This window comes from Lynx canadensis, chromosome D1, assembly GCF_007474595.2.
Source record: "Lynx canadensis isolate LIC74 chromosome D1, mLynCan4.pri.v2, whole genome shotgun sequence".
Taxonomy (NCBI): Eukaryota; Metazoa; Chordata; class Mammalia; order Carnivora; family Felidae; genus Lynx; species Lynx canadensis.
The window spans coordinates 73,465,676-73,484,919 of NC_044312.2; the positions used below are offsets into that span (position 1 = coordinate 73,465,676).

A 19,244-nucleotide genomic window follows, 5' to 3' on the forward strand; every position below is an offset into this window, starting at 1 on the left:
ATTATTATTAACAAAAGACACTAGAAGGAAACAGGAAGTAAGCTTGCTGAGTAAGAAGAAAAACACCCTTCTGAGTTTTTACCACAAAGCATAAAATTCTTACAGGAAATGAATACTTGAGCATGTAAAGTAATTATAAAGAACAGGCACTGCAATCTTACTTCCAAATAAAAGATATGAATCTTAGAGAAAAGTTTTTAAATAAAATGGTGTGTGAAAGATTAAAAGCTCCATGCCTGTTTGTGCCACAGACTTCCAAAGTCAGTCTATTATTACTGCTCTGTTTACCTGCTCCTTTTGGCTTAAATCAAATCAAACTTTATCTTCATGGACACAAACAAAATGATGAAATCTTAGTGTTAATACACGGGCTTAGAACTTTCCTTTGAATATAAAAATTATTTTATAGCATTTGTAATAAGTGCACACCAAACCTCTGATTGAAGACTTCAGATAATAGTGCACTGAACTGAGAACCTGAGAGGAACCATCATTATTAAATGGCTATTTGTAAGCTCTATTATCAATATTTAACTATAAAACCAGCCTCCTTTAATTTTCTTTCTTTTTAAAAAACAATTTTTTTTAATGTTTTTTTTATTTTTGAGACAGAGAAAGACAGAGCAGGAACGGGGGAGGGTCAGAGAGAGAGAGACACAGAATCTGAAGCAGGCTCCAGGCTCCGAGCTGTCAGCACAGAGCCCGACGCGGGGCTCAAACTCACAGACCGTGAAATCATTACCTGAGCTGAAGTCAGACACTTAACCAACTAAGCCACCCAGACACCCCTTTTAATTTTCTTTCTAGTTGGTCCTTGGTTCTACTTTCTGGGACAATGGACTTTTTTTTTTTTTTTAAGTTTATTTACTTATTTTGGGAGAGAAAAAGAGAACAAGCAGGGGAGGAAGAGAGAGAGAGAGAGAGAGAGAGAGAGAGAGAGAGAGAATGAGAATCCAAAGCAGGCTCTGCACTGTTAGTGCACAACCCAATAGGGGGCTCAAATCCATGAACCGTGAGATCATGACCTGAGCAGAAATCAAGAGTTGGACGCTTAACTGACTAAGCCACCCAGGCACACCTGAAATAATGGATGTTAAAATTAAGTTACTAAATTGAATTTCTCAATTTACATTGAAAAATATAAACAGGATTTGCTTAATTTTAACCTTTCCATACAGTTAAAGTAAAGCTATTCTGTATTTCAACTTTCAGCACTTGCTACCACTAGTCTGTTAAAATTCAGCACAAAGTACTACTTAATGTAACACAATGGTAACATACTTAATATATTGAAAATTTTAGTACATTTCATCTTTTTTTCTTTTTACAGGAATACTATGATTTTCAGTTACTCCACTTGATGAATTGGTTTGAGGAACTATGTCCAAAATACAAAACTTTAAAAGAAAGAAAGAAAAAAAAGACCACTTTCTCTTACATGGGAACTTTCCAAACTTTAAATATTATTCCTGAAAGGAACCTCAGAAATCATTTAGTCTAACTAATGAGGGACAGAAGCAGAAAAATGGTCACCTTTTCTAGACCCTAGTCCAGAAAGCTAAGGGTCAAATACATGCTGGTTGCTACACACAAGGGTCTCATGACTGACTGTAAATCTCACCAATAGTTAATATTGAATTGAATTGAATGATAAGCACCAGAGAAATGTTATAAAAGTAGTTTTACTAGTAGAAATTCTATGATCTAATACTCCCTGCATGTCCCCTCTCCCTTGAGCACACAGCATATCACCACCAGCTTCATACAACAAAAAGTACAGCTCTTTCTGTCTACAGGTCCTGTCCCCATGCTACTTAATAAACTTGCTAAATTGCATCATAAAATGTCTCAAGAATTCTTGGACTGTTGTGTACAAGGATGTCCTAACATTTTTGATGGCCCGTACAGGACAACACAGTGAATCCAAGAGCACTGGTACAACCTGAGAAGTCGTCTTTACTCCTAGTCTTTGTTTCCCATCTGTTCTTTTTCTTTTTCAGGGATGTCCTGAATAGTATGACCCTTCAGAACATGTCTTGCCAGAGTGCTTAGGAGAGAACCTCTTGCTTGTGGCTATACTACGGGAAGGGACAAACTCCTGTCGCCCAGCTGAGCACCAGTACTTTGGCCATAATGGCATTGGGCTCAGAAATCAGGCTCTCCCTGTTTTACCTTTTCTTTTAATACTTGTATTCTTCCTAGGCATGGGACAGCCATATATGTCGTTAGGATAGCCACCGATCTCAAGATTCCCATGTAAGGTTTCCTTCTAAACCTGATGTAATCCCTTGATAAGCATAAAATCCAAGATATGTCTAATCGAGTGCTTCCAGAAAGGGATCAGTGGGGCACTCACCCAGTGGAGGATCACTCCCTTGGGACTGGATTATGGCTAAAGCTCATGAGAAAGTTTCCCAGATTAGGCAGGAGTTCCATATTTTCATTTTATCATGTCTTTCATTTGTCCTTCCCCATGGACTGTTTGGTGTTTTCAGTCCTGCCCTCAGATTGAAAGTACTTCTAACTTAGATATAGGACACATAACATGATATAAAATAACTGCCCCATATTAACAAAGGCCAACACCTCTACTCCATCCATTGATACTAGATCTAGATGCTAACAAAGGTATTATTATTGGTTGCAAAATATATCAACTCTTTCAAAATGGAAAGAGGCAGCCCCAATCTCTCCAGCATTTCTATCCATTCACTGTCACCTACTGTAGCCTAGGATGCAGCAGGGAAGTGAAGAAAGGTCCAACAACGCTTCAAGTGGCACAAAGGTGTCAGAGTGGCTGAGAATGAGGGATACTTCCCGCCACTCTGAACCCCAGGAATCTTTGGCAATATTCCTGATGGGATGCCATTTGGAAGCCAAGGGGGATTTTGGTAATGGACTCTTAGTTAATGTACTCTCTTCATTTTATAGGAATTAAATATGAGATCAACTTCCTCAACCCCAAAGGATACCCCTTTGGGCTGTCTCCTAGCACATGGGAGTCAATTTAGACAAAAGGATTAAAAAAAATTTTTTTTAATATTTATACTTGAGAGAGAGAGAGAGAGAGAGAGAGAGAGAGAGATATGAGTGAAAAGGGGAGGGGCAGAGGAAGACAAAGACAGAATCTGAAGCCGACTCCAGGCTCTGAGCTGTCAGCACAGAGCCAGCCTTAAGGCCTGAACTCACAAGCCTTGAGATCATGACCTAGCCAAAGTCATATGCCTAATCAACTGAGCCACCCAGGTGCCCCTAGACAAAAGGATTTAAAGAAGTACTTCATCTTCTTCTGTAATAATGCCTGGCCTCAATATTCTCTGGAGGATGACGAAAAATGGCCCATTAACAGGTCCTTAAACTTTAATACTATTTATCAATTAGACCTTTTATGCAGGCATCATGGGAAATGGACTGAAGGGCCCTACATCCAGACCTTGATGACACTGAGTCAGGATCCTAATCTAAGAGAGATTTGTAGGATGTGCCTGGTAAGATTCCAGGCCCCCACACCTTTAGATGTTTTATTTTATTTTGAATGTTTATTTATTTTGAGAGCAAGTGGGGGACGGGCAGAAAGAGTGGGAAAGAGAGAGAATCCCAAGCAGGCTTCATGCTGACAGCGCAGAAACCAACTCGGGGCTTGATCTCATGAACCATGAGATCATGACGTGAGCCAAAATCACGAGTTGGACACTTAACCAACTGAGCCACACAGGCGCCCCTAGATATTTAAATGATGATTGTTTAAATAGACCATCCAAGGGGCACTTGGGTGGCTCAGTCAGTTAAGCATCTGACTCTTGATTTGGGCTCAGGTCATGATCTCACAGTTTGTGGGTTCGAGACCCACAGAGGACTCCACACTGACAGTGTGAAGCCTGCTTGGGATCCTCTCTCTTCCCCTCTCTCTCTCTGCCCCTCCCCCCCATACACTCTCAAAAATAAATAGACTTTTAAAAAATGCAGAACACAATGTGCCAACTACACTTAAAAAAATAAATATATAACACACAGTTAAATGTAAAAATAAATAAATAAATAGATAAATAAATAAATAAATAAATAAAATAGACCACTCAATCAAAGAAACCAATTGAGTCAGACAAATCAATCAGCAGAAGAAAAAGTCACAATAAGCCCACATGCGAGCCCAGACCCTTAGTAACTCCCCCTCCATATAAACCTTTGGAGCCTTCTGCTCCAAGCCCAGCGGGATGTACTAGAAGTAGAACATCATACCTATCAAACACTCAGACTAAGGCAGGACTGTATCCACTTTGGGAAGCAGCAAAACAGGGAAATGGGCACAATTAAGGTACATGTCCCATTTTCTATGTCAGATCTGGCACAAATAAAACAACTAGGATGATACTCAGAGGATCCACGTAAGTTTATAGATGTATTTCACCAGGTGTCTCTACTATTTGATTTATCCTGTCAGGATATCTATATAATTCTAATGCACTGTTGTACCTCAGAAGAAAAGGCCTAAATTTGGGCTGGGACACAAGAATTTGCAGATAAGCTGGTGACCAGGGATAGAAATCATTATCTAGTAGGAGGAGACACTCACTGTTCCTAATGCCGAGCCTCACTGGAACTACCAAAAGGACAGACCTGACAGGGGAAGATGAGACCATATGGTCATGTGTTTACTGGAGGGAATGAAAAGAGGATTTTCTAAACCTGTCAATTTTGATAAAATTAAGGAAGTAACCCAGGCAAATGATGAAAATCCAGCCTTATTTTAGGGGTTTTTAATAGAATTGGTAAATATATAAATTTAGACTCAGCCACACCAGAAAGGCTGGTTATCCTAAATAGGCATTTTATAAGCCAGTCAGCACCAGACATTCACCATAAATTGGCAAAAATGGCCCTAGGTCCTCAAACTTCAACCCAGTGGAACAACCTGAAGAGAGCATGACAAGGCCCTGAGATTGGTCTGGCTCCCCTGAACATAATGATGGCTGAGCTCCATGTTAGCCTGGATGTGGGAGTAAGTTAAATTCATTGATTTTCTTATTGATACAGAAGCCACTCACTCTGTCCTTATTTAGCACTCCAGTGCGACCTGTCTTTCTAAAATTACTAGAATAGAAGGAGAACTTAAATCATGCTTACAAACTTTTCTTGTAACTTGTAAACATAGAGACCAAGTAATTACCCATTCTTTTCTGGTTCTGCCTTCCTGTCCCACTCCCCTACTGGGAAGGGACCTCATGCTTAAGTTGGGAAGCCAGTTCAAACTAACTAGACAGGAGGATGGTCTCCTCTCTAAGGGCTGAAGAAAAACTGGACATCCACCTGGAATTCCCCCTAACATTTGGGAACATGTAGACCCCCAAATTTGGAATTATGATATCCCAGGGAAGGCAATAGTCCATCCCATCAAAACAGCTCTAAAGGATCTTGCTATTATTGCACACAGAAAACAATATCCTCTTAAGACAGAAGTCAGGGCTGGATTCTAACCACTCATAGATAAATTTCTTACAAATGAAATTCTTAAACCTTGCCAGTCCCCTTATAATACTCCCATTTTGCCTGTTAAGCCTAATGGAGAGGGGTGCCTGGCTGGCCCAGTTGGTGGAGCACACAACTCTTAAACTTAGGGTTGTAAATTTGAGTGCCGCGTTGGGTGCAGAGATTAAAAATAAAATGTTTAGGGGCACCTGGGTGGCTTAGTCGGTTGAGTGTCTGACTTCAGCTTAGGTCGCGATCTCACGGTCTGTGAGTTCGAGCCCCGTGTCGGGCTCTGTGCTGACAGCTCAGAGCCTGGAGCCTGCTTCGGATTCTGTGTCTCCCTCTCTCTCTGCCCCTCCCCTGCTCATGCTGTCTCTCTCTCTCTCTGTCAAAAATAAAAAAACATTAAAAAAAATTAAAAATAAAATGTTTAAGGGGCACCTGGGTTGCTCAGTTGGTTAAATGTCCAACTCTTGATTTTGGCTAGATCATGATCTCATGGTTTGTGAGATGGAGTCTTGCGTCAGGCTCTGTGCTGACAGTATGGAGCCTGCTTGGGATTCTCTCTTGCTCTCTGCTCCTCCCCCCTCCCCCACACCCTCTCAAAATGAATAAACATTTTAAAAAATGTTTGTTTGTTTTTTTAAATAGAAACCTAATGGCCAGTACAGAATGGTACAAGACCTCAGAGTAATAAATGAAGCTATAGTCCTTATTCACCCTAGAGTGACAAACCCTTATACTGTACTGACTCAAACTTCAGGCAATACAGAAAGGTGTATGGCTTACAGTGCTTGATTTAAAGCATTTCTCCTTTTGTATCCCCTTAAGTGAAGAGGTCCAGCCTCTACTGACCTTTGAATTGACTCCAGTAGGAGAACATCAAGCATGCCAGCTTACATGGACAGTCCTACCACAGGGATTTAGAGAAGAGTCCCCATTTGTCTGGCAATACACTCAGCAGAGAGTTTAGAGACCTTACACTGCCTCAGAGAATAACAGTACAATATGTGGATGATATTTTAATATGAAGCTCCATGAAAGAGGTCTCAGACAATAATTCTATTGTTGTACTAAACTTTCTTAGAGAAACAGGATACCAAGAACAGTCTAAAAAGGCTCAAACTTCGAAACAGAAATATGGGATATGAATTAACTACTGGATAGCATTCCCTGCCAATCGAGAGAAAAACAGCTATAATAGAATTGGAACCTCCTGTCACATAAAACCAACTCCAAACCTTTACAGGAATGCCTAGATTTTGCCACCTACAGATCCGAGTTTGGAGTCCTAGCCAAATTTCTATATGAAGCCACTAGAGGACCAGATAAAGAGCCTTCAAAATGGGATAAAGAACAACAGGGGATCTTTCAACAACTAAAAATTAAACTACCCTCTACTAGCTCTACCTCTACCAAACTTAGAAAAGCCATTTATTTACCCTATTCCTTGCTGAAAAAAGAAGCCACGCCTTAGCCCCTAACATGAAAACTAGGGCATTAATTGAAACCTGCAGGATATTTTTCCAAATCCATTGACAATGTAGCCCAAGGATGGCTACCTTGCCTTTAGGAGCAGTAGCAGCTACTGCACTACCAGTAGAAGCATCTAAACTTCCAATGGGAAAGCCATTGACTGTGACAACCTCTCATCAGGTTCAAAGAATTTCAGAAACTAAAGGTCATCAATGGATGACAGGGGATGACTAAATATCAAGCTATACTTTTATACTCCCCTGACACTGTTCTCAAAACCTGTCAAACCCTAAATCTGGCATCTGTCATACCTGGACCAGACTATGCTATTATGTTTGAATATGACTAGAACTAGTCTATTCCACCATCCAGATCTAGCAATAGGTAACACTGATAGTCGGTTCCATACAGTAGTTTTATAGAAAGAAGACAAAGAAAGGCTGGCTATGCAAATATTAGTTTAATGAAAACTACTGAGGCCATTACTGATCAACACTTCAGCTCAAAATGTCATACAGCACAAGAAGGCCCTTGATAAATACACAAATAAGGCCTTAAATGACTCTGAAAATAGCATTACATTATTAATTGTTGAAATGACCCATATGCGTAAAGCAGTTCTACAAAATAGAATGGCATTAGATGTCTTAACAGCAGATGGTACTATGACAAATATTAAAAATAAGGAGGAAAAGATGTATGCAGGGAGCAATGAAAGAAAGGCATGTGGGTATCACAGCCCTGTCCTCACCAAAGGAAAGGGTGGAGAAAATATCAGTTGAACTGTAAGTGACCAGTCTAAAGACGGAAAAAAGGAAAGAAAAGGAAGCAGGATTTTGTAGCAAAAGCAACTTAAGTTGTGAAGAAACGGTTTCCAGGGTACTTAATTTTTGTTTTGCTATTTGTCTTGTCACCTTCCCAATTTCACAGGCTTCTGAAATACAGAGAAACTAACTTTAAAGTCATCTAGTCAAAAGGTTCCAAATGCTAGTCCAAGGGAGGTTAGCTGCATCAAAATCACTTAAGGAAGGAAAAAAAAATGTTTTTAAGTCATCTTTTCCCTCAAATCCCAAAATCTCACCTCTTATTCCCACCCCCAAACACACAATATCAGGACTGAAGAAGCCTAAACTCCTCTTCAGGGCACAGTGACATACAACTAAGTTCGGGAAGCCAATTATTTAACCCATGTTTGACAGGGAACTTATTACTTCCAAAATAGCATGTTCTATCACTAAAGGGATGGAGTGGGGGAAGTGATTTTAGAGTCACATCATGGGTCTGAACATCAGCTTTTCTTCTTACAAATAGTTCTGTGGTCGGGGCGCCTGGGTGGCGCAGTCGGTTAAGCGTCCGACTTCAGCCAGGTCACGATCTCGCGGTCCGTGGGTTCGAGCCCCGCGTCAGGCTCTGGGCTGATGGCTCAGAGCCTGGAGCCTGTTTCCGATTCTGTGTCTCCCTCTCTCTCTGCCCCTCCCCCGTTCATGCTCTGTCTCTCTCTGTCCCAAAAATAAATAAACGCTGAAAAAAAAAAAAAAAAAAAAAAAAAAAAAAAAAACAAATAGTTCTGTGGTCTTCTTCCTAACCTCTAATGTATTGTGGAAATTTTCAGACATACAAAAGTAGAAAAAATAATATAATGAACACCCATGTATCCATCACAGCTTCAATAATTATCAACATATAGCCAATCTTGTTGCATCTAGAAGCACCTATCCCCAGCTCTTCCTTCTATTAAAACTATAATTTATTACATTTCATTTACAAATTCTTCAGTATACATCTCTAAAATATAAGAGCTCATTTAACTTACAATACCATTATTATATGAAAAAATTAAGAATTCCTAAATTTCTTCACATTTCCTCAATTGTAAAATAGGTATGGGTTGCTCTGTCCTCATAGGATTCTTAGGAACTCTCTACTGTCTCAGTGACCATTATAAGAAAAGAAAAAAAAGTTCAGTTTGAATATCTACACATAGATAAAAAGAATGCAGCTCTCAGGTTCTGAGTTCTGATCCAGGATCACTGGACAGTAAATAACTCCAGTTGATCCAGAAACCTCAACTTATCTAATATAATAACCACAATTCACCTAAAATGGTAATCTCAGCTCACTTGGAATAATGTTTCCCTTAGTGGATAAATGACTTTTTGATGCTGAGAAAATTAGAATTTGAGACACACAGATATGAAATAAACCAGTCATTTATAACTATTTGATCAAATTCAAGATAGTCTATGTATTGTGGTCACAATGCATATATTGTAAAGATGTGAATACATACATACAAAAGTGTGATGCAAGGAGCAGGAGTATTTAAAAGTGACCTGGATGGGTTGTATGGACAGTCAGGGACTCTCTCTCCTACCAATGGGAGGACTGAGCCTACACTTAGCTCCCTATAGGACCAGGTACTGCCTTTTTTCTGATAGCAAAAACTGCAAATTTCCATAGCTCCTGAGATTTCCAAGTTCTAGGCAGTTGCCCTTCCCAAACAACTCCTGAAACAGCTGATTTCCCTAATCCAGACTGCATAGTGTCAGACACCATCCCCTCATGCTGTCATGCTTTGCCTATAAAAAGGAGACCCACGTTTGGGGAGGGATCTCTCCATTGGAACACTGATTCAAATGTGAATCCAGCAGTGGTCTGGCCTGAGCAGGATGGATCAGGTGAACTAGTGCCTTTAATATATTTTTTAATTAAGGTAAAATTCACAGAACATAAAATTCACTGGCTTTCAATACATTCACAATGCTGTGTGGTCATCACCACTATGGTAAGAAGACTGAAATGGTCTAATTCTAGAGCATTTTCATCATCCTCCCCAAAACCCCAGTAACAATTAAACAATCATTCCCATTCTTTCCTTCCCTGACCCCTGGAAAACACTAATCTGCTTTCTTTCTCTATGGATTTGCCATTTCTGGACATATATAAAATGAATCATACAAAACATGGTCTTTTGTGCCTGGCTTCTTTCATTTATGTTTTTAAAGTTCATCCATGTTATAACATATATCAGGACTTCACTTTTTTGTGGGTAATATTCCACTGTATGAACATACCACTTTGGTTTACCCATTCATCAGTTGATGAGGTATTTGGGTTGTTTCTATTTTGGAGCTATTATGAGTAAAGCTGCTATGAACAATCCAATTTTTAGAACGAGCAAATGACTTAAACAGACATTTTCTCCAAAAAAGATAAATGGCCAATTAAGCACATGAAAAGATACTCATTATCATTAGTCATCAGGAAATGTAAATCAAAACCATAGTGATACTGTTTCACATCCATCAGGATGGCAATAATCCAGAAAATGGAAAATAACAAGTGTTGGCAAGGATATGGAGAAACTAGAACTCTCACACATTGCTGATAGGATGTAAAATGGTGCAGCCACTATGGGAAAGTTGAGTAGTGCCTCAGAAAGCTAAATATACAATTATCAGTTCTTTTTGGTATATTTCCCCCACCCCATCTTCTTTTTTGTTTTTGGTTTGTTTTTTGTTTTTTTTTTTTTTTTTTGGTGGATGACTCATGGCTTAGTTTCTCCATCTCCTTTTAAATACTTTAGGAAATGACTGTTATTTTTTTTTTTTTAATGTTTATTTATTTTTGAGAGAACACAAGCAGGGGATGGACAGAGAGAGGGGGACAAAGGATCTGAGGCAGGCTCTGCATTGGGCAGAAAGCCCAATGTGGGGCTCGAACTCACAAAGCATGAGATCATGACCTGAGCTAAAGTCAGACGCTCAACCGACTGAGCCATCCAAGTGCCCAATGACTGTTATTTTGTAAAAACAAAAAGAAAACCCTCAACAATATGACAGAGATATTAAGAGAAAATAATTTGATGTTATATTTAGGATATCAATTTAAAATATACAATTAACTTGTGATTTTTTAATTGAAAGTATTAAGAGATTATGTGACTAAATTTGTAAATACTGAAAAGCTTAAAATAACATATCCTTAGTGAACTGTAGTCAAAATCCACTTATAAAACATTCCATTAGTTAAGATTTTTCTCTTTTCTGATAATGTCATCCAAAAATCTCATCTGTGTTTCCAAGCCTTCTTACTACCTGCTTCTTTCTCCAAAATGGCTTTTAAAGTCACAATTCAACATACACCCATTCAAAGTCATGCAAAATTTGCTTCTCCTTCCCTAAAGGCTAGTTGATTCCCAGCACCTAAAGAGTAACTAAGTGCTTGTCTAATTAGCTGAATGATGTAATTCGCATTAAGGGGAGAATGAAACTTAAACATTCCCAAGACCCACAGATATTACAAGAGCAAAATAGAAACCTGCAATGATATACTGTATTTGGAAAGGAAAAATCTAAATCCTGCTGCCTCTCATCTGAGGGAAGACATCCTGTTCCAGCTACCCTTAACCAGTTTTTACAGATAGTAAGACAATACGAACTCAGCAACTATACCACATTTTTCATTTTAATCAATATAGGTGTGGAGAGAGAGTCCTTTAATGACTTTTATGGGGTTTCCTTCCTTTCCTTCCATTCACTTATGGTTAAAAACAAAATATATGGAAAATTTTCCATAATGGGGTTAAAAACCAAAATTACTGGTTTAACCTGGAAAATAAAAGATAATGAAGAGAAAGTAGAACCGTATATAATGAGAAGACATGAAGAGATAAAAATTATCTTAAATACCTATCAGTGACAACCAGATCCTTGATTAGAGTTTAATTTATAATCCTAGAAAAAAATCTATTAATAGCAAGTAACTGTTCAACTGACCTAAACACATTTCATCCTTTACCACACAATCTAAAATTCACAGCACATTTAGGAATAAAGAAAACAAAATTCAACATGAAAAAGATTTCTTTTACCTAATAAATTATATACGCAAACATGAATTCTGTGTTATATTACTACATTTGAGAAGTTAGTAAGAAAAGACTATACCTGAGATATTTGGCCCTGGACTTTTGTAAACTGAGTTGTTCGAATATTTAAAGACAGGCTTCTTGTTACCGTTGCCCCAGAAAGAGATTTTCCATTCACCTTTCTTTCAAGGTGACAACTTGCTGGTGATCTCTCTTCAAGAAGAACAGCATCCCAAGGATCCTCTGCTAGTAAACCTGGAATATTTTTCTCTTCCTCGTGGTCTACCACCTCCACATTGTCCACCTTAGGTTTACTTAGAGGATCCAAGTCTAACCAGTCGAATTTACTTATATCTTCAGACTTTGGAGATACCTGTAAATTGCTGACTGTAGCTTTTGAATGTTTGATCTCCAAGTCAGTCCTCGCTTTTCCATTTTTTAAAAATTCTGATGTACTAGCTATTTTGTCAAACAGCTTTGCCATGTCAGGACTGACTACTGGATGATAGATAGGTAAGCTTCCTTGTGGATGAAAGGGTGTGGCAGGTGTCAAAGGATATGAAAAATATGGAGACTGTCCTGGAAAGCTTAAATATATAGGTTCTGTGGATGGAAAAGCAGGCATTCTTGGACTGAAGCCATTTTGGAATACAGTCTGTTTACTGCTGTAAGTTGACTGATAAATAGAAGGTAAAGTATATGTGGAAGGCCCTGATAACCTAGGTGGCCACTGTCCTCTCTGAATAGTAGGTCTAAGATAGACCTGTGCTGAAAACGAAGGGCTCAGAACAGGAGTAACTGGCAAGACAGGTGTTTTCCTAGTTTCGAAATTTTCATCAAGCAATAGTTTCTCAAGTTCAGCTTGCGTGAGCTTTTCTACATCAATATCTACTGCTCTTTTTTGGGTGTCAGATTCAGGAAACACCATGAGATCATAATCCTGTTTGTTATAAACTTGTGCTTTTTGTCTGGTGTTGCTTGATAACTCAAAGGCTCTCTGATTATCAGTCACTCCTCTATCCTTTTGCAGTTTTGCTAAAGCCTCTGCTTCCATCTGTAATGCTTCTTCTTTGTCCACTTCTTTTGTTCTTGTTGGTTCCAGATGTGATGAACATTGCTTAAATCCATTATTGTTGGATATCTGAGCCATGACCAAACCTCCCCTAATCTATTTTTTTCTTGTAGCTTCCAAAATAGCAAGACCTATACACAAAAATAAACATAACACTCAATTAGATTTTTTAAACTTAAATTTATTTTGTTTGTAACCCACTCATATGACTTAGAATTTAAAGCCACTTACAAATAAACTATAAAATAAAATAAAATGAACAGTTGTGGGAAATCTGAGTGAAGGAACATTTTTAAAATATCTCAGGGACGCCTAGGTGGCTTAGTCAGTTAAGCGTCTGACTCTTGATTTCAGCTCAGGTTATGATGTCACAGTTGTGAGGTAGAGCCCCACATCATGCTCTGTGCTTGAAGTGCAGAGGCTGCTTGGGATTCTCAGTCTCCCCCTCTTTCTGCGCCTCTCCCACTCCCAATTGCTCTCTCTCAAAATAAATAAACTTAAAAAAACAAGATGTTCTTTGCTCTTTAAAAATAAATATCTTATATACTGCTGAGGTAAGGGATATGCTTAGACATACATAACTTTACCTCATTCCCTGACCTAACAGGAAAGCTAGCATGGTGGATGAACTCAAGAACCTTTCACTTCAGGTGTCACAATGGCTGCTGTTAACTAATGGCACTTTGGCAGGATTCTTGGCACAAAATGCCTTGTTAGTCACATACTTTCATGAGTTTGAACATGGTTTACTGTTACGCAAATAGCAAGTCGAAATGGTTTCAATCTTTGGCTATTTGTTAAATTGTTCATAAGCCAATTAGCAATAAAAGTACCCAATACCTAGTCAATAAAGTCAAGGAACTACTAACAAAACCTCATATGAGGGGCTCCTGGGTGGCTCAATTGGCTAAGCAACCAACTCTTGATTTTGGCTCAGGTCATGATCTCACGTTTCTTGAGATCGAGTCCCACATCACGCTACGCACGGAGCCTGCTTGGGATTCTCTCTCTCCCTCTCTCTCTGCCCCGACCCTGCTCACGTGCATGTGCACTCTCACTCTCAAAATAAACATTTTTTTAAAAAAGCATCATTTGAAAAATTGATTAAGGGTTTATAATCTAGAACAACTGACATAACAGATCAGAATAATCAAAGTGTTAAAGCTATAAGAAACTGCAGTACTCCATTCAAAGGTTAAATTTATGGCTGAATTTGTCACATAGTTTTGACCACACATCTATCTGATTATCTGCAGTTAAATCATTAGCTATAATACTAGAGTGCCTGACTGGCTCAGTTGGTAGAGCATGCAACTCTTGATCTCGGGGTTGTGAGTTCAAGCCCTACATTGGGCAGAGTTCAATTTAAAAAAATTGTAACACTAAAATTTCTCCTTTTTCAAATTGCTAAAATATTTACTCCTAAACTAGAAAAATAGTTTATTAAACTTTCTCAATGATCAGCTTGTAAAAATTCAATCTTCTACTTAAGCACAACTAAGATTAAAATTACCCTATGAAGCAAAATGACCAATTAAAGGGTTAGTTACCTACTGTGTAAAATAAGGCACATTTCTTGCTTCTAATCATTATAATTCAGGAGTTAATTCTGGGTTCTGGAGTCACATCAGCTTGATTCCTGAAGCTGTAAGTGCTTGGGCAAGTCAAACTTTTCCACATGCCTTAGTTTACTTTTAAAATGAAAAAGTATCGGGGTGCCTGGGTGGCGCAGTCGGTTAAGCATCCGACTTCAGCCAGGTCACGATCTCGCGGTCCGTGAGTTCGAGCCCCACGTCAGGCTCTGGGCTGATGGCTCGGAGCCTGGAGCCTGTTTCCGATTCTGTGTCTCCCTCTCTCTCTGCCCCTCCCCCGTTCATGCTCTGTCTCTCTCTGTCCCAAAAATAAATAAAAACGTTGAAAAAAAAATTTAAAAAAATAAAATAAAATGAAAAAGTATCAAAAACGCATTAGTCATCATCAGGGAAATACAAATCAAAACTACAAGGAAATACCACCTCACACCTGTCAGAATGGCTAACATGAACAACTCAGGCAACAAGAGATGTTGGCAAATATGCAGAGAAGGAGGATCTCTTCTGCACTGTTGGTGGGAATGCAAACTGGTGCAGTCACTCTGGAAAACAATATGGAGGTTCCTCAAAAAATTAAAAATAGAACTACCCTACAACCCAGCAACTGCACTACTAGGCATTTATCCAAGGGATACAGGTATGCTGTTTCGAAGGGGCACATGCACCCCCATGTTTATAGCAGCACTATCGACAATAGCCAAAGTATGGAAAGAGCTCAAATGTCTATCGACAGATGAATGGATAAAGAAGATGTGGTATATACAATGGAGTATTACTCGGCAATCAAAAAGAATGAAATCTTACCATTTGCAACTACATGGATGGAACTAGAGGGTATTAGGCTAAGCAAAATTAGAGAAAGACAAATACCGTATGACTTCACTCATATCAGGACTTTAAGACACAGAACAGATGAACACAGAGAAGGGAAGCACAAATAATATAAAAACAGAGGGGGGGACAAAACAAAAGAGACTCTTAAATATGGAGAACAGAGGGTTACTGGAGGTGTTGTGAGGGGGGGATGGGCTAAATGGGTAAGGGGCACTAAGGAATCTACCACTGAAATCATTGTTGCACTATATGCTAATTAACTTGGATGTAAATTTTAAAAATAAATAATAAAATAAAATAAAATAAAATGAAAAAGTATCTAACTCTTAAATTATAAGGATTAAATGAAACAATGCAACTAAAAAGTGTTTATCACTGGCCTTAGGCAGAGGCATTAAATAAATGACATCTATTATTAATCTAATCTGATTCGAGATTTTAGTTTGAATACCTAGAAATGAGGAGAGCTCCTACTTACATCCTTTTTCTAGCACAGTGCTTGTCCATAGTATATGTGAAATAAAAGTTTAATGATAGAGGTAGGGAAACACCCAAAGTGAATTCAAACTAATGTAACACGAATGAGGGGCACCTGGGTGGCTCAGTCAGTTAAGCATCCAACTTTGGCTCAGGTCATGATCTCGCAGTTTGGAGGTTGGAGCCCTGCATCAGGCTCTGTGCTAATAGCTCAGAGGCTGGAGCCTGCTTAAGATTCTGTGTTTTCCTCCCTCCCTGCCCCTCCCCCACTCACACTCCTGTCCCTCTCTCTCTCTCTAAAAAATAAACATTAAAAAAAAATTTTTTAATGTAACACAAATGAAAATCCTAAATGTTGAGGTAATACTAAATAAAAAATTATTAGTGACGAGGACATCAAGATATTGAAGGAAGTCACTCTTTGCAATTCTTTTATACAACTATAGTTGAACTTCTGAGGCATTTCACTGAAAATCTTTTCAAATTTTTCCCTTCTGTGGTAGGATGCAAAACTAGGCACAATGTACACTTAAAATTTGTATACTTCATTGTCCGTAAACATTTCATGTTAAGAAAAAACTATGAACAAATAGACTCCTACTAAATATACATGAAGTACTTAGACGAAAGTACTGATGTCTACAATTTACTCTGAAATATATACAAAAATAATATAAATTGAGTATCTGATAGATGGATAAATACGTGATAAAGCAAGTACAGGAAAATATTAATAATACAATCTAGTTGGTAGGCATATGGGTATTCACTCTAAAATCCTTTCAACTTGGCTGCATGACTAAAAATTTTCACAAAATGTTAGATGAACAGTAAGAGGTACAAATTCCTCTGATTCCAGGATACACTCTTTATAAAGTCACTTTGCTTCTCCTCACATACAGAGGTGGGGTCTATTTCTCCACTTGATCTGAGCTGGCTCTGTGACTTGCTTTGACAGATACAATGTGAAAGAAGTGACACTGGGAGTTCTAAGTTCATAAGAGCCTAACTGCTTCAGCTCTTCCTGTTTTGAGTGCAGCCACTGCCCTGTGAATGCTCACAGACGATGAGAGAGCACAAGGAGAAAAAGGCCCAGCCAACAGTCATCACCAACCACAGGAGTAAAGCCACCACCTTAAGACCATCCATCCACAGTTCAAATGACCACAGTTACAATAATGACTGAAGGCAAGACCAGCAGAAGAAACCACCCAGCCTGAGTTCAAGCCAAATTGCTAACCCACAAAATCATTTTGGAATGGTTACATAGCAATAGATAACTGATCAACCTTTTCTCCTTACTTTTAGAAAGCAAGACTGTAGCCACTTACCAATTTAACAGCAAGTTTGTTTTAACTTCACAGCCACCACTACCCACCTTATTTCATGTGTCCTCAGAGAATGAACAGTTCCCTTTTCCTGCCTAACTCTGACACCTTCTACTTATATCCTAATTCTCACTGAATTCTCCTATTTATCAGTGATTGCCTTCTTTGCATTATTAATTTGCTTCTGCTCCTTTGCCATAAGAATGCTCAAGTTTTCTCCATACCGAGGTGGAAAAGAGTCTTAACATTCCTCTTTAGACTCCAATAGCTTCCATTTTAATTCTCTCCTTTCACTGCCAAACTTCTCAGATGAGTGACCTAGAAAGTCCTTTCTTATACTCATTCTGCCTTGGAAAAATTATACTTATCCTTCAGGGCCCAAATCAAATACAGCCACCTGTCTGAAGCTTTTCTTAAGTAGCTCCTATTAGAAACCATTTTTTTAGGAGCGCCTGGATGGCTCAGTCAGTTGAGCTCCTGACTTCGGCTCAGGTCATGATCTTGTGGTTTATAAGTTTGCCCACTTTGGGCTCACTGCTGTCAGCCTGTCAGTGGAAACTCACTTTGGGTCCTCTGTCCCCCTCTCTCTGCCCCTCCCCTCCTTGTACTCTCTCAAAAATAAACACTGAAAAAGAAAAAAACTTGAGCTCCTGACTTCGGCTCAGGTCATGATCTTGTGGTTTATAAGTTTGCCCACTTTGGGCTCACTGCTGTCAGCCTGTCAGTGGAAAGCCACTTTGGGTCCTCTGTCCCCCTCTCTCTGCCCCTCCCCTCCTTGTACTCTCTCAAAAATAAACACTGAAAAAGAAAAAAACTATCTTTTTAGCTCAAATAAAATTTTTATCTTCATTTTTATAGACTTTATGCTGGTTTTGCCCCCTCAGTATCCTTTCTTCTAGTAGGTAGAAATCTGTATCTTCTTTTTTAGAACTTAGTCATCCCCCTTTTGTTCCATCTAGTTCAAATAGGGCTGGAACATCCTTACTCCCCCCTCTCCCACTCCCAACCACACCAAAGGATCCAAGTCTGGCCAAATAGACTTAATCCCAAGACTTCTGAAACTATTTAGAAAGGAAGCCCATCACTGAAGTTGCTGAACTTATGGGATGTAAGCCTGGCACTGCTGTGGCCATCTTTGCCACCACTGAAGGAGATGCTGCCTGAGAATAGACCGAAGCCAGAAAAGAGCAGAGCTATGTATGATAAGTAAAATGAAACAGATTCTGAATATTACATTAAGTGTCTGGATCCAACCCTTGTCCAAGGCTAGTCTTTTCATTTATGTAAGCCAATAAATTCCTCTTTGCTTAAGCTGGTTTAACATTACTTTCTCCAGTAACAACTAAAAACTTAACACAGAATCTATAATTTGTATGTCTATAAGGGCGCCTGGGTGGCTCAGTCAGTTGAGCGAGTGACTTCAGCTCAGGTCATGATCTCGTGGTCTGTGGGTTCGAGTCCCACATCAGGCTCTGTGCTGACAGCTGAGAGCCTGGAGCCTGCTTCAGATTCTGTGTCTCCCTCTCTCTCTGCCCCTCCCCCACTCATGCTCCGTGTCTCTCTCTCTTTCTGTCAAAAATAAATAAACATTAAAAAAAAATTTATAATTTGTATGTCTACCCAACAGACTAGAATAAGCTTAAGTGCAGAGACCTACTTTGTTTTCCTTTTCTTCTGCCCCACAGCATTTAAAACCACCCTGCTTAATAAATACAGAGTTTAATTTAATGACCACATATTTTAAAGAATGGAATAAGAGCTATCAGTTTTAAAGACGAGATTTTGGATGGCACATGACTGGATATATGAACACCACAACACAGTCCATTTTTCACAAAATCGAATGGATTAGAATATTTTGCAAAGAGAAAGTGATACTGGCCTGCAATTCATTTTCCACAAGCAAATGCCTATTTATTTAAGTAGTTTCCTGGCTACCATATTCGGTAATGATAGGACATTGTTCTGAAAGAGGAAATCTGGATTTTTTAAGTGAGTTTGAGATACAGTTTATTCAACAGAAAACACACTTACTCCAAATATTTTAAATTAATGTTACCTCTTATTTACTAACAAAGGTATAAAATAAATAGCTTGAAAAATATTTTAACAGTAAATGTGGTATTTCT

The 19,244-nt window shown here is 38.8% G+C and overlaps 1 protein-coding gene across 1 annotated transcript in view; it reads right to left on the reverse strand.

Moving 5' to 3' along the window:
• The window catches only part of PIK3C2A (phosphatidylinositol-4-phosphate 3-kinase catalytic subunit type 2 alpha), a 120,991-nt gene that overhangs the window by 80,740 nt on the left and 21,007 nt on the right, over window positions 1-19,244 (reverse strand). The window contains 1 exon segment of the mRNA XM_030331060.2: window positions 11,892-13,015. Coding sequence (XP_030186920.1) covers window positions 11,892-12,962 — 1,071 coding nt within the window. The 5' untranslated portion in view covers window positions 12,963-13,015.